Genomic DNA, 16,528 nt, shown 5'->3' with positions numbered 1-16,528 from the left:
TCCAGGAGCCTGCCAGTCGCACCCCCTCCAGGCTCACCGTGCGCCACCTCTCCTGTCCCTCTAGAGCACAGGCCGGCTGAACTCCTCCAGACGCTAACCAGGGAACTCCACTTTCACATCCCCGCGCATGGCCCAGTGGCACAGTGTAGGCGTTTGTATTTGTTAAATAAAACCAAACTGAACTCCCTGATAAGCCTTTTCCTCAAGGTTAGAAGTTCTTCCGAAGAATATGCAAGAAAAGTAACGACTGGATTTTTTTAAACCTCAAAACCACTAGCAACTTTAACACAACTGGGGCTTTCTTCCTACTGCTGCACCCTTATTCCAAGGACATTTACGACTTTACATCGGGTCAGAACACTTGTTTTTGTGAGAAATGCTTTGTCGTCGCTGATGGGTGTGTGGACACGTTACCCCATACTCTACCCTACAATTAGCTACCCTGCTTAATAAAATGTGCTTAAAAATGTGAACCCATAAATACCCTAAGGAAGCTAAAATTATATTAATATATAGAAATTCAGCTTGTTACAATTATTACTTTTTACTGCGGGTTCAGAACTTGGTCTGAATTTTTGCTGCTCGGCTTTCTCCCCGCAGAAGAGTGGGAGCGACAAACATTAAAGCTGTTTCCCGGGTAACGCTCCGAGCTCTCGTCCCTCCCCCACCCTCCTCTTCTCGCGAGAAGGTCCGTTCTTCCGGTAACTGTAGTCCCGCAAGCCGGTTGCCTTCTCCTTCGCTCTTGGCTTCGCGCATGTGCAGTAGAGAGTGGCGCGAGCCCGCGGCTTCCGGCCGAAGAACATGGTGCGTTTTGGGGGTCATCTTTGTGCTTCCAGGACGTGGAGTCCACGCGGGCCGTGGGATTTCCGTGACTGTGGATCTGCCGAGGGTTCAGCCAAAGGGGGGTGTGGCCAGGCGTCCCAACACCTTTAGTGGAAGGACGAAAGAAGCAATAGGGGTCGCCAAAGTTTGTGCTGGGAGACCCAGGGAGGGAAGCTCTGGGGACTGGGAAGTTTGGACTCGCGGACTGGGAGGCGCGAAGGGTGCTGCTCTGTACTGTCTGGATAAGACTCTAGATACGAGAGAGTCTTACGTTTGTCTGAGATGAGGCCTAGCGAAACAAAGGAAATATAAATCCTATGTGGACCCAAATTGCACACTCCCCAGTCGGTCTCGTCCCCTTCACACCATGAGTGTTCACCCTTATAAAACATAAAATCTTACACTTTATCAGCAACACAAAACAGGGGTCTCTGGCGTGCGACAATCCCGAGTGCAGAGTTGTTTACGATGGTAGGCAGTTAATGGCTTCTGCGTGAAGATGTAAGAGGAGAGCCTTTAATGGCATAACTAATTTGGAATATTTTCTCCCAAAGCTTGGTATTTTGAGTTTCTTAAATTAGCCCTTGGGCTAATCCTTGTGACATATTCCAAAAGCACAATACAGAATAATTGTAGATATAATCACCATCCTTTAAATACAAAATAAGACATTTTTATTCGTTGGAAGTATTGTTCTCTGAAGTGCTGAGCCAGTTCTCTGTTGATTACAGTATGGTGCCAATAAACTTATAATTTAGCGTTCCCTTTTCATATAATAATAGTAAAATGTCAAAAGTTTTGGAAGGACATTTTAAAGTTAAGGGGAAATGTGCAGTTTCTAGTTACTGTTATAAAGGACACAAGTTTCTTAAATGGAGAAGTGTTTTTGTTTTGTTTTGTTTTTTTCATTAATTCATTAACGGGAATTTTTGAATTTTTTGAATAGATGCAAGGGGAGACAAATCCTAGTGCTTCCCTCATTGACACAACCATCAAGATGAGAAAAGAAACAGAAGCTAAGAAAGTGGTTTTAGCCTGGGGACTCCTAAATGTATCTATGGCTGGAATGATATATACTGAAATGTAAGTTAATTAGCCAGAAAAAAGTGAAACTTAAGCCAACGGTCAGTTCCACAGGTTTTGGTGTTTGGATTTGGGGTGTTTGTTGTTGTTGTTTGTTTTTCGTGTTTTTTTAAGATTTTGAAAAGCCTGTCTGATTTTTTCAGGACTGGAAAATTGATTAGTTCATATTATAATGTGACATACTGGCCCCTCTGGTATATTGGTAAGTAATTAATTTTTACTCTGATTAAGATTTACTACCAATGAAAAACTGCATTCATATTTAATTCAATTTAGTATTCATTCCTGCATTCCATAAATATTCGAGTGTGTACTATGTTCCAAAAACTGGGAATACAACAGGAAGGGAACAAAGTCCCTGCCCTCATGGAAGGAACTTTCTAGTAGAGGAAACAAACAGTACAATTCCAGGTAATCATTGGAGTTCTGTGATGAAAAACAGTGTTTGGTGGTGGTGATTTGTATTTGTTATTCTCTCTGAAATGCCTTCCCTACTTCCCTACCATTGTTCCTTTCAAGAACAACCAGATTTGTATTCCATTGATGCCTTCCTCAGTTTCCTTGTTCCTTCCTCTGCTTCACTCTGCTCTTCAGTAGTCCTGGGGTATGAAGAGTCTTTATGGCCATTGGAGTGAATTCCATAGTCTAATACACACATTAACCTGGAGTCTGTGATAGGGAGGTGGTGTGGCAAGGAGTTTTGGAATCTGCATACCTGAGGTGTAATCATGGGTTCAATATCAAGCTGTGTGTTCTTGCAAAAGTCACTTGACTTCTCTAGTCAAGTGAAGGTGAAAATGTTTATTGTACAAGGTTGTAAGGATTAGTGATGATATTTTTTTTTTAAGATTTTTTGTTTTTAAGTAATCTCTATACCCAATGTGGGACTCAAACTCACAACCCTGAGATTGAGTCACATTCTCTACCTACCAACTGGGCCAGCAGGTGCCCCGATAATACTTTGAAATTCACTGGTAAATGCCCTATAATAAACATTTATGTAATAAACATTGTATACAGTTGACATTCATTAAATGGTAACTGTTATGAGGAATAAGAAGATAGTTTTCAATTTTGTTGTTAACTTGCTAAAATATGAAGAGTTTTTGTTCCCCCCTTTAGATGGTCTACCCCCCTTTAAAAAAAATAAAAATATTGTTCTCTTCCAGAGCTTGCCCTTGCATCCCTCTTCAGCCTAAATGCCTTATTTGATTTTTGGAGATATTTCAAATACACTGTGGCACCAACAAGTCTGGTTGTTAGCCCTGGACAGCAAACACTTTTAGGGTTGAAAACAGCTGGTAAGTGTTTTATATCTTTTGCAAAGGTGGGGGAAAGGTTGGCAATAAATCTTTCTCAATTTAATTTGCCCTTTTTATAGACTGAGCTGGAAGGGACTTCTAAGGCCATCTGGTTCAACTATATTAAGCAAGTCTATAATAAATTGTCTTAAGACCAATGATTATCATTCCTATTTGTATAAACTGAATGGAAATAATATTCAACAGCCTCATGAAAGTTTATTCCTTTGTTTAATTACAATTAAAATTAAATGACTAACTCTTACGGCATTGAAGCTAATCTCTTACTTTAAAATCTGTGGAAATGGTAAACAACTACTTTGTGTCCTTAGGTTATAATACGTTATGTAATTTAACAACCAAGTCACCCTATTACTTTCTCTTTTCTTGAAAAAGGTTCAGTTCATTAAGTCTGTTTTTGTAGAAATTTTATTTATACATGCACACACATCTTTTATTCACTCACTCATTTATTTATTTATTTATTCTTTCCTTCCTTCCTTCTAGTTGTACAGACTACTCCTCCACATGATCTGGCAGCAACCCAGATCCCTCCCTCTCCACCTTCTCCTTCAATTCAGGGTCAGAGTGTGTTGAGTTATAGCCCATCTCGTTCACCCAGTACCAGCCCCAAGTTCACCACCAGCTGTATAACTGGATATAGCCCTCAGCTGCAAGGTCTGTCATCAGGGGGCAGCGGTTCCTATAGCCCTGGAGTGACTTACTCTCCCATCAGTGGTTATAATAAGGTAATGAATCCTTTCTCTTGGCCAGTCACATTATTTTAGTATGGAGAGCTACCTTGAAAATCAGCAAATGAGTCGAAACTCCTCATTTTCTCACTGAGGGAACTGAGGAACAGTGGATAATTGACTTGCCCAAATTGCCCATTTAAGAGCCAAGAACAGAACCCAGATCCTTATAACTAGTCAGAAGTTCTTTATACTGCATCCTAAAGTGAAAGGAAAAAAATTAGCTTTCGCAAAGATAATGGACTCTGAGGGTCACCATCTAGGATCTTTCTGCAGGGTTTTTCAAACCAGCTGAGACTATGATAATTTTTTCTTTTAGTTTTTAAATTCATGTTTGCCCTCTTTCTTTGCTTGTTTATGTGAAACTTTTGTATAACCTTATACAATTTTAATGCTTTCTGGGACACCTGGGTGGCTCAATCGGTTAAGTGTCTGCCTTCATTCAGGTCATGATCTCAGGGTTCTGGGATCAAGTCCAGCATCGGGCCCCTTGCTTGGTGGGGATCCTGCTTCTCCCTCTGCCTGCCAGTCCCCCTGCTTGTGCGTGCGCTTGCTCACTCTCACAAATAAATAAAATCTTAAAAAAAAAAAAAGTAAATAAAATCTTTATTTATTTATTTGACAGAGAGAGAGCGAGAACAGGAACACAAGCAGGAGGAGTGGGAGAGGGAGAAGCAGGCTTCCTGCTGAGCAGGGAGCCCAATGCGGGGCTCGATCCCAGGACCCTGGGATCATGACCTGAGCCGAAGGCAGATGCTTAACGACTGAGCCACCCAGGCACCCTAAATAAATAAAATTTTAATGCTTTCATCATGTTGGATTACCTCCTAAGCTAAAAAGAGTTGTGTAGTTGGACTCTTGAGGATGGACACCCCTTTCAAAAGGGATGATTAGAAACCTTCATTCCAACTCCCACAGTAAAGTGGAATATAGTTCTCATTTTTGGACTTGATAGAAGCAACATTGACAAATTTGAAATTAGGACTTCTGCCTGAAGCATAAGAACATAAAAGAAGCATTAAAGAGATGGTCAGGGGCGCCTGGATGACTCAGTCAGTAGAACATGCCCCTCTTAACCTCGCAGTTGTGTGCGCAAGCCCCATGTTGTGTGTAGAGATTACTTAAAAAAAAATCAAGGGTGCCTGAGTGGCTCAGTCGGTTAAGTGTCTGCCTTTGGCTCAGGTCATGATCCCGGGGTCCTGCGATCAAGCCCCACATTGGGCTCCCTCTTCAGCGGGGAGTCTGCTTCTCCCTCTCCCTCTGCCTGCCGCTCCGCCTGCTTGTGTTCTCTCTCTCTCTCTCTCTCTCTCTCTCTGTCAAATAAATAAAATCTTTTTAAAAAATCATTTAAAAGGTAGGGGGCAATGGTAACTTTTTCAGATGCTCTCTCTAGTTAGACTAACATCTCTATAGCTGCTAGTTAAACGAGGGATGTCTGCAAATGAAATCAACACACTGCCCCTTACTCTTTATATAATATTTCTTTGTAATGAAATTCCATATTACTGGTTACCTGATAATAATTTTGGCAAGTAATAGAATTTAGAACATTTTGTACAAGTTAAATATTATGAGGAAATGTGTATATAGTGATAATTCATAACCCATAGGTAAATATGACTTGTAAAAATAGCTTTTATTTTCATGAGAAAAGAAAAATCACTCATAGTCTTACCACCCAAACATAATTTGTTTAATGGCTCCTTAATACTCGTCTAGTGGAAATACCATAGTTTACTCTTGAATAAGTAAGGTTTTTTTATTTCTTAGAAACTGTTACTAATCTGTACTAAATAACTCTTTACATAAAGTTGGTAACATTGTTTTAATTATCTTTTTCTACTAGATTGTAACCTCAAGTACAGGATTGTGTTTTTTTTTTTTTAAAGATTTTATTTATTTACTTGAGAGAGAGAGAATGAGAGATAGCACGAGAGGGAAGAGGGTCAGAGGGAGAAGCAGACTCCCCGCCGAGCAGGGAGCCCGATGCGGGACTCGATCCCGGGACTCCAGGATCATGACCCGAGCCGAAGGCAGTCGCTTAACCGACTGAGCCACCCAGGCGCCCCCAGGATTGTGTTTTTTATTCATCTTTGTTTTCTTAGCCCAGTGTATGGAATATAGATGCTATATAAGTATTTGTTGAACCAAATTACTACTTCGGAAAAGTTAATGAAATAGAATAATTCTTTTTCTAGGGAGAAAAATGCCAAGATTGACGAAGTAGAAAACCTAAATAAATACGGAAGAAAAATTTTAATCATATGTATCTGCAGAATATATTAGAGCCCTGGAATTTTGCTATTGAGTTCTTTTAAATTTTCAAGAAACCAGTTACTTTTAAACTTTTGATTATTGAAGTTTTCAAACATACCTGTTACCCATCTTCAGTATTTACCCACATTCTTCTAGTGTATGGACAGCTAATTCTGATCCAATAAAATATATTAAAAGCCTAAATTCTATAGTCAGAAAAACTGGACTGAAATCCTGGTAGGATCTTGAGTGAGTTAACCTAACCTCTCGTGTCCACAATTAGTACAGTAGTAGTATTTATCTATTATTGAGAGGATAAAATAAGGTAATATATATTGTGCACAAAATGTGCCCCTTGAGTAAAAATAAACCAGTCAATGGTTTATTAGCCCAGTATGGTTTATTTAGCCCAAATATCATAGCATATGTAAGGATTTTTTTTTTAAATAGGCTCCACCCCATAAGAGAAATGAATGTCGAAGAAGATTAACATTTTTATTTTAAATCAACATTAAACTAAAAGATTTTTTAATCCTTGATTTAAGGCAAGCTAATATAAATTGATAATGAAACCCCAGTAAAAATAATTATCGATGTACTGGGGTAGATATTTAATAAAATAGGTAATACAGTGACCGGTAATTGTATTTTTAAAGTGTTTAACTTCGTAAGTATAAGGAAACACAAGCTAAATGTAAATTTTTAAAAATTCTTCTATATCAAATAAACATTTTAAAGTAGTAATGCTGATGGATGTATACCAAAATAGGTCCTCCTGTCAACTTTCTTCTGAATTGTACTTAGTATAACATTTTCATTTAATAGAATGGGAATATGTATTTAAATGTTCATATGCTTTGGCCCAATCTTTCTGTTCTAGGAATCTCCTGAAGAGCATCCTCAGAAATTAAGATTTATGTACAAAGATGTTAATCAATATTATTTACAGTGGCCAAAAATTATGTGAACAGTTCAAATGTCTAGAATAAGAGAATATAAAAATAAATTATGGTATATTTGTACAATGAAATATTACACAGCCACTAAGAATATTTATAAAGGATTTTTATAGGAAAATCCTTAGTTTTTAAAAAAAACAATGAGGGGACACTTGGGGGGCTCATTTGGTTTCTGCTTGGGAGTCTGCTTGAGATTCTCTCCCTGTCCCTCTTCCTCTGCCCTGCGCCACCCACCCCTGCTCCCGCATGCACATGCTCACACACTCTCTCTGTCTCCATCTCTAAAATAAATAAATCTTTAAAAATTTTTTTTAAATGAGGTTATAAAGCTAAATAGTATCATCTCAATTATGTAGAAGGAAAAATATACTGATATAGCTGTGTACACTTAAAGATTTGAACATAAAATATGAAAGGATTATATTATCTCTAGGTTGTGGAGTTAAGAGTATGACTTACTTTCTTCAAACTCTTCATTTTTTAAAACATGCGTATATTGCTTTTTTAAAAAACAGACCTTTTTTTTTTAGAATAGTTTTAGGTTTGTAGCAAAACTGAGAGGAAGGTACAGAGACATGTTGTATACCTTTTGCCCCCACACAGGCATAGCTTCCCCCCAGCTAATCAAAATCCCCCACCAGAGTGGTACATTTGTTACAATTGATGAACCTACATTGGAACATCATTATCACCCAGAGGCCGTAGTTTACTTTAGGGCTTACTCTCAGTGGTGTGCATTCTGTGGGTTTGGACAAATATATAGTAACACGTATCCACCATTATTGTATGGTATCATAACAGGGTAATTTCATTGCCCTAAAAATCTTTTGTGCCCTACCTATTCATCCTCCCCAGTCTCTGGCAACTACTGATCTTTTTACTTTCTCCATAGTTTTGCCTTTTCCAGAATATCATATAATTGGAATCGTACAGTGTGTAGCATTTTCAGATTGGCTTCTTTCAGTTAGTCATGTGCATTTAAGTTTCCTCCATGTCTTTTCATGGCTTTGATAGGTCACTTCTTTTTTTTTTTCTTTTTTGAAAGAGAATGCTTGTGCGCAAGTGGGGAGGTGGAGTGGGCAGTGAAGGGAGGAGGGTAAGGGACAGAGAGACTCTTAAGCCGACTCCATGCCCAGCCTGGAGCTGACTTGGCTCTGTGGGACTTGATCTCACGACCCGGAGATCATGATCTGAGCCGAAATCAAGAGTTGGATGCTTGGGCGCCTGGATGGCTCAGTTGGCTAAGCGACTGCCTTCGGCTCAGGTCATGATCCTGGAGTCCCGGGATCGAGTCCCGCATCGGGCTCCCTGCTGAGCAGGGAGTCTGCTTCTCCCTCTGACCCTCCCCCCTCTCATGCTCTCTCTCTCTCTCATTCTCTCTCTCAAATAAATAAATAAGTAAAATCTTAAAAAAAAAAAGAGTTGGATGCTTAACCAACTGAACCACCAATGTGCCCCATATTTCATTTCGTTTTATGCTGAATAATACTCCGTTGTCCAGCTGTACCACAGTTTACCCATTCACCTACTGAAGGATGTCTTCATTGGTTCCAGGTTTTCGCAGTTATAAATAAAGCTGCTGTAAACATCTGTATGCGGGTTTTTGTGTAGACATAAGTTTTCAACTCCTTTGGGTAAATACCAAGGAGCACAATTGCTAGATCATATGCTAAGTGTAGTTTAGTCTTGTAAGAAACTGCCAACTGTCTTCCAAAGTGGCTATGTATACATTTTGCATTCCCGCCAGCAGTGAATGAGGGTTCCTGTTGGTCCACATCCTCACCAACATTCGGGATTGTCATGGTTCTGGATTTTGGCCGTTCTCATTGGTGTGTTACTTTTTGAAAGTCAAAAACCAAAACAAATAAATTTCAATAAAGAAGAAGTTCTTTTATTTTGTATAGTTGGCAAGCTATAGTCCCTCTCCTTCTTCTCCATACCCTACTACTGTTGGACCAGTGGAGAGCAGTGGATTGAGATCTCGCTACCGGTCTTCACCCACCGTCTATAATTCCCCTACTGACAAAGAAGACTATATGACAGACCTACGAACTTTGGATACTTTTCTTAGAAGTGAAGAAGAGAAACAGCACAGAGTTAAGCTGGGTACGTATATATATTTTTAGTTAGATCTAATGTACATATTTTTGGTGTTAACTTTACATTATCCTTAACTCAACTATGTTCAGTATTTTGATACCTGTCCATAAATGTTTCTTTTTTACTAATATACCTTGTATAGCCTAGGAAAGAAATACATTTTGTTTTTATATTTTGTATAGTTAGAATTAAGCTCACCAAATTTAGGAAGTAAAATATAGCTGAGGGGCGCCTGGGTGGCTCAGTTGTTGGGCGTCTGCCTTCGGCTCAGGTCATGGTCCCAGGGTCCTGGAATCGAGCCCCGCATCAGGCTCCCTGCTCAGCAGGAAGCCTGCTTCTCCCTCTCCCACTCCCCCTGCTTGTGTTCCCTCTCTCACTGTGCCTCTCTCTCTGTCAAATAAATAAATAAAATCTTAAAAAAAAAAAGAAGAACATTTAAAAAAAAAATAGCTGAACCGAGAAATCTTGAACTTCTCATCCACGTTAAGATTGAAAGCTTTTTCATATAATGTAAGTTATACTTTCTGTTTAAAACTTGAGGCTATCCAAATGTTTTTAAAGCAGTGCATAGCAAAGCTTATTGAAGTGATAGTTGTCTCCTTTTGGTCCTTGGGAAGATTGGTGTGGCGGAGAGAGAACGGATTTGCTCTAGAAGTGCTGCTGTTTTTCAGAACATTTTTGAACTGGTCTTTGGTTTACTTTGGGAAACAGTGTTAGCAAATCTTAATCTATTTGGGGTGGATCTGATTATAACAAAGTCAATTATTTGAAACCAAATTAGGTTATTGAGCCAAGTAATGATTTTTTTCCCCTCGGGAACTTTCACAGAAAGCACATTAGGTGCTAAAGCATGGCCACAGTGAGGAAGTCCGTTATTGGACCATGCCTCTTTGTGTCACTTGAAAGCTCTCCATTGATTTTTAATTTAATTTTGCCTGAAAGTGCCAGAAACGTCAAAGAAACAAATCAGTATTATCTTGTTATTTGTTGATGCATGCTTTTTCTTCCTGTTAAATTTTGAAGTATTTCAAGTTTACTGAAAATTATAGAGTATAATGCAAAAAACAACTTTAGGTTGTTCCCTCTACAAATCTTCGTCTTATTGAGATATTTTCTGGGTTCCATTTTTTTTCTTCTTTGATCCTTTGGAGTTATTGAGAAGTGTTGTTTTTATTGCTTAGAAGTATTAGTGATTGGTGTTGCTTTTCATTGCCAACATATGAAATGAAGGCTTGGTTATCTTTTATTTTCTCCCTGAGTGAATTGTGCTACAGCTAGAGATTGTGAACTGTACCCTGTCAATTCTTTGGTATTTCTTAATACTTGAATTTAGGCCTGCTGTGTGATCACTTTTTATAAATGGGTCTTGGTATGTTGAAAATAATGCATAGTCTCTAAATACTGGGCTCCATGTTTGTTCATTGAACCAAACTTCTTGAAGGTGTTCTTAAAGACTTTATCTTACTAATCTTCATCCACTTGATCTAATGGTTAGTAAGAAAGTCCATTAAAAGCTCCCACTGATTGTCTTCCATTAGATGTCTTCTTGTAATTCTGTCAAATTTGCTAAATATATAGGAAATTATGCTAAGTGCGTATAAATTCAGGATTGTTAATATCATTGTTTTATCTTTATCTCTTAGGCTTTTTGCCTTCAAGTCTATTTTCTCTGATATTAACACAGCTGAACTAATTTTCTTTGCTTAGTGTTTGCCTGGTATGTTTATGTCCATCCCTATACTTCTAACTCATTACCCATAGGTTTTAGGTAATTTAGTATTTTGTATAAATTAATCTGTAAATAATAAATATTTTTGTAAGGAGCTACTTTGAGGCTGTATAAATGTCCTCTTCCTCATCATATTTGACTTAGTAGCTTTAACATCCTTTTAAGTTTCTTTTCAAAATTGATTGTCACTATGCTGGTTCTCATAGTGGCTTTCTAATTCCAGCATTCCTTCTTGATTATTCCCTTTAATATTTTTCAAACATCTTTTGTGATAAAATATGCATAATATTTACCCTTTTAACCATTCTTAGGTGTATATAATTCAGTGGTATTAAGTACATTCACATTGTCGTGCAACCACCTTTTACATTTATTTGTTGGCATTCTTTCGTGAGATAGAACTTTTTCTTCTCCCCGGTAATGTCATTTATTTTGTTGGTTAGATGGTCTCAGATTTGGCTAGTGGGATCCTCTGGCTTCTGTTTTGTTTGTTTGTTGTTGTTTTTTACTTTCTAGCACCAAAAGATATTTCAGGCTCCTCTTGTACTTTCCCTGGTTAACTAACTCTGGAGTCAGTCTGTTTCTCCAAGCGGCCATGATTGCTCTTAGTGGAGAATGATATTTAGAAATTAATGTCTGGGCACTGGTTATGTCAGTGATGATGGGACATCATTACCCTAGGTCCTCCAAAAGGACAGCTAGGAATATATGCGCGCGCACACACACACACACACACCTATATATATTTCTGTATCTGTCCATCTATATATATTAAAAACCATGAGTTCATACTAATACCTCCAATTCCAATCCAACTATACAGTGTTTGTTCCAGCCTCCTCCCTTTTCATATTTGTAACTTCTTTCTCCAGTAAGAAACCAGGCACTCACATTTACTTTTTCTCACACATTTTTTTGCTGACTGGCCACTTCATCCTTCATTAGTTTGCACACATCTCCTAAGAATATGAACATTTTCCTTTCTAACTACAACATAATTATCATATTTAAGGTACTAATATTATTCATATTCACATTTCTTCCTGTTGACCCAATAATGGCCTTTGTAGCCTTTTTTTTTTTTTTTTTTTTACTGATGCAGGATCGTGACATTTATATTTGAAGAGGTCAGCCTCGTTGTTTTGCAAATTTGGATTTGTGTGATCATTTTTCATTATTAGATTAGAATTAGTTTAAATACAATTTTTGGCAAGAATACAACTTTGGTGGTGGTGTGTTCCTTTCAACATATATCAGGAAACACATCCCTGTGCCAGTTTGTCCCTTTATTGGTAACATTAAATTGGATCACTTGGCCAAAATGATGGCAACCTTGGCTTTCCCTTTTGTAATTAATAAATAATCTGTAGTGTGATACTTTGCAACTTGTGAATCCTGTTTCCCCAGGCTCCTTTCAGTGAGTGGTTTTAGCATCCATTGATGGTCCTCTCCCAAATGAGTTAAGGCAGTGGTTGTTGCAAAGTGGAGACTTTCTTTCTTTTTTTTTTTTTTTTTTTAATTTGAAAGCAAGAGCAAGAGACGGAACACAAGCAGGGGGAGTGGGAGAGGGAGAAGCAGGCTTCCAACTGAGCAGGGAGCCCGATGCGGGGCTCCATCCCAGGACCCTGGGATCATGACCTGAGCCGAAGGCAGATGCTTAATGACTGAGCCACGACCTGAGCCGAAAGCAGGCGCCCCAACAAAGTGGAGAACTTTCTAATACTTTCATTTCTTCCACATTTAGTAGTTTGGCATTCTTCTGTTTTACCCCTCACCCCACAGTTTGTTTGTTTTAGCAGTTTGCACTGATGGTTGGTTCTTCCTTCCGTAAGCACTGTCTAACTTGCTGTTTAACTCATTGAGTTTTTTAATTTGTTGTGGGCGATTTTTTTTTTCTTCCAATTTTTAAGGTTTTACTTGGTTCTCTTTCAAATATGCATGATTTGTTTTGGAGTATCTTGTTTTGTTCTTATGTTTTCGGTTCTTTTTCCTGTCTCAATCACTTCTTTTTAAAGATTTTATTTATTTATTTGACAGAGACACAGCAAGAGAGGGGACACAAGTAGGGGGAGTGGGAAAGGGAGAAGCAGGCTTCCCGCCGAGCAGGGAGCCCGATGCAGGAAGCCCGATGCGGGGCTCCGATCCCAGGATCATGACCTGAGCCGAAGGCAGACGCTTAATGACTGAGCCACCCAGGCGCCCCTCTCAATCACTTTAAATATAACTTTTTAAAAGCTTCTGTCCAGTAGTTCAGTTATCTAAAGTTCTTGTAGATTAAATACTAACATTTTCGTCTTGTTGATTCCTTTGCCTGGAACCCTGTTTCCTCTTGTGATTTATGTTTTTTTGTTTGTTTTTGGTAAGCTCATCTGCAGTAGGGTTTTATTTATCTGTGCTTTTCTATCCTGGGAAAGCTGGACAGAAGCCTTGTCTCCTCCTAGCAGTTTTATATTTGCCTCTGCCAAGTGCCTGAGGAGTATCACTGACCTTAACTAAGGTAATTTCTGAGCTAGGAGGTTCCTGGACTTCACAGATAGTATAAATGGGTATTCTAAACCCATACAAAAATGGATAATTTTTAAATCCCTGTACCACCTAAGACAGATTTCCTTGTTATATCCTGGTGCCAGTGGACAGATTTTTTTCTTACCTACCAAAAATGTGGCCCTTGCGGTTCCTGGCCTTCTGCTGGGTACAGGAGATGGAGGTAGGAGAAGGGTCTCAATCCAGCTCTACCTCTCCTGGGCCTATATCGTCATTACCAGTTCCCACTCGGGCAGTGAAGTCCAAGATGATAGGTTTCCCAAAGCCTACAGAATTCTCCAGAGCAGCCACAGCAGCCCTTCACAGGGATGCTAGGGAAAAATAATACTTCCTGCCCTCAAGGAGCTCAAATTCTGTTTGGGTAAAAAGACAAACTATAACCTTAGAGTGTGGTAAGTACTCTGGTAGAAGCCTCTGGAGGATTAAGTCCCCATATGTAATTATTAACATTTCCTGGGAGTAAATGTATAAATTTAGAAGTGTAATCGGCAGTCTCTTTTAATACAACACAGGAGTTATTACAGGCTATAAAGAGAACGCAGCGTAGTCCTGGGAAAAGCGAGCGTAGCTGCTGACCCAAAGAGTAGTTTATTAATAGGAGACTGTAGTTGTCCCATTCAGAAAGCGCTACTAAAAATTCAAGCAGGGAACTTCCTTAGGCTATTTCTTTCCTGAAGAAATGTGTCTTTTCTTTGTTTCTTGCTGAATCATTCGAAAATCTTAGAGAACGAAACAAGCTTAATTTTACAACAAAAATAAACACTCTCAGCCATTTAGAATTCTTAACATGATACTGCTCAGAAAATGTTCTTTTTAATTTTTTAAAATATATTCTCTAAAGAAAAGACCATGTCAGGGAGGAGAGAGAAGAGTCCCTTGGGGCTTTGTCGTCCTTGATTGCCCTTACCCAGGTGCCTCGGTACGCAGCATTCATCAGCTAAATCTGTATGTCAGAATTCTTACCGCGCACACTGATGCTCTCTAAATTCATCATTGTAGGGAGTCCAGACTCGACCTCGCCTTCCACCAGTCCTACTTTCTGGAACTACAATCGTTCTATGGGAGATTATGCACAAACTTTAAAGAAGTTTCAGTATCAACTCGCCTGTAGGTCTCAGGCCCCCTGTGCTAACAAAGATGAAGCTGATCTCAGTTCTAAACAAGCTGCAGAGGAGGTAAGTGGAAAATAAAAATGACTTAATATTTTTGATTGCAGATTGTTAGGAAGTCTCTAATACTTCTGGAACTTTTTTTTTTTCTGTAATCTTCACTTTTTTTTTTTAAGATTTTATTTATTTGAGAAAGAGAGAAAGCACAAGCAGGGGGGAAGGGCAGCAGGAGAGAGGCAGACTCCCCACTGAGCAGGGAGCCCAACGTGGGGCTCAATCGCAGGACCCTGGAATCATGACCTGAGCCAAAGGCAGATGCTTAACCCACTGAGCCACCCAGGCGCCCCTGTAATCTTCACTTTTACTGGCTAGAAACATAAACCTGGCACACATTAAATAGTGGAGAAGCTATCTAACTTAGTGTACCTAAAGCTGAATTATATTGTATGTTTTATTCTTTATAACAAATAGTTGACATTACCATCCTGCCTAAAACGTTTTTCTCATTCATTTATAAAAAGGTATCTCAAGTATCTATTTGTACTTGATATATAAGACTCTTGCTTTTAAAATACACTTGGATTTGGGGTGCCTGGGTGCCTCAGTTAAGTCTCCAACGCATGATTTTGGCTCAGGTCATGATCTCAGGGTCCTGTGATCGAGCCCCGCATCAGGCTCCGCACTCAGTGGGGAGTCTGCTTCTCTCTCTCTGTCCCCTCTCCCTATGCCCCTCCCCCTGCTGTCTGTCTCTCTCTCTCAAATAAAGAAATCTTTAAAAAAATGTAAAATACACTTGGATTAGAACATTCAACTGTAACTTCATCAGTTTAATACCAAATACAAGATTTTTATTTTGTTCAAAAAAAAAAAAGATTTTTATTTTGTTCGTAAAAGCAAGAATGTTCTTTAAACATACCAACGTAAGGAATTTTAAAGACGTATGTGTGCATGAATAGCAACCAAGTGGGAAGTAAGAAAATCATCGTATATTAATTAGATCAATGTCAGTGTTTGTGATGTTTTTCAGATATCTTTTTCCACATATTTTTGAGAGTGGAGGAAAATGACTAATTTCTGGCAGGATTTTTCCTCACTGATTGTTCATTTGAAACATTTTTTAATAGGTTTGGGCAAGAGTGACTATGAATAGACAACTTCTTGATCATATGGATTCATGGACAGCTAAGTTCAGAAATGTAAGTTCTGACATTACTCTTTGGACAATACTAGTGCCTCTTAATATGCAAAATATGTTTTTAGAATATAATTAAGAGGTATTAATTACTCATCAGAATACCAGAATTAATATTTAAAAAAGTACAATATGGATGGCACATATGTAAGGATAAATACACTTACCTTATGATGTCTGTTTTCATCAGATTTTTTTCTCTCCGTATTTAGTAAATCAGTTTATTTTGAGTGGATTAAGGGATAGTATATTTAGTTATTAAGATATTCTTTCCTTTCCCAGCAGCTCAATTTTATTTTATTTATTTATTTAAGATTTTATTTATTTATTTATTTATTTATTTATTTATTTGAGAGAGAGCCACGAGCAGGGGGAGTGGGAGAGGGAGAAGCAGCCCCCCCGCTGAGCAGGGAGGCCAATGCGGGGCTCCATCCCAGGACCCTGGGATCATGACCTGAGCCAAAGGCAGACGCTTAACCAGCTGAGCCATTCAGGCACCCCTATTTTATTTTATTTTATTTTATTTCAGGTTTTTTTTTTTTTTCATTTTTCCCCCCCAAAGAGCTTTTCTATCAGAACCTATTATATGTCCAGAAATTCGAGGGAAATGAATGAGGTCCTCACCCTCAGAGAACTTTTAAGTTAGAGAAGATAATATATACTAGAAGCTATTTCAGAATA

The 16,528-nt window shown here is 38.6% G+C and overlaps 1 protein-coding gene across 2 annotated transcripts in view; it reads left to right on the top strand.

Moving 5' to 3' along the window:
• Nucleotides 1-712: 712 nt before the first annotated feature.
• Nucleotides 713-16,528, top strand: part of TMEM209 (transmembrane protein 209) — a 32,051-nt gene continuing 16,235 nt past the window's right edge. The window contains exons 1-8 of one of the 2 annotated variants that reach the window (XM_028106434.2): nucleotides 713-804; nucleotides 1,769-1,905; nucleotides 2,049-2,107; nucleotides 3,075-3,206; nucleotides 3,714-3,955; nucleotides 9,078-9,279; nucleotides 14,546-14,721; nucleotides 15,780-15,851. In XM_028106434.2, coding sequence (XP_027962235.1) covers nucleotides 802-804; nucleotides 1,769-1,905; nucleotides 2,049-2,107; nucleotides 3,075-3,206; nucleotides 3,714-3,955; nucleotides 9,078-9,279; nucleotides 14,546-14,721; nucleotides 15,780-15,851 — 1,023 coding nt within the window. In that variant the 5' untranslated portion in view covers nucleotides 713-801. The remainder of the gene's footprint in view (nucleotides 805-1,768; nucleotides 1,906-2,048; nucleotides 2,108-3,074; nucleotides 3,207-3,713; nucleotides 3,956-9,077; nucleotides 9,280-14,545; nucleotides 14,722-15,779; nucleotides 15,852-16,528) is intronic. The other variant, XM_088018344.1, reaches the window with a different exon arrangement.

Source organism: Eumetopias jubatus, unplaced genomic scaffold (genome assembly GCF_037043125.1).
Source record: "Eumetopias jubatus isolate StellerSeaLion01/CBP00866 unplaced genomic scaffold, mEumJub1_p1.0 scaffold_14, whole genome shotgun sequence".
Taxonomy (NCBI): Eukaryota; Metazoa; Chordata; class Mammalia; order Carnivora; family Otariidae; genus Eumetopias; species Eumetopias jubatus.
This window is presented reverse-complemented; position numbering and strand designations above follow the sequence as displayed.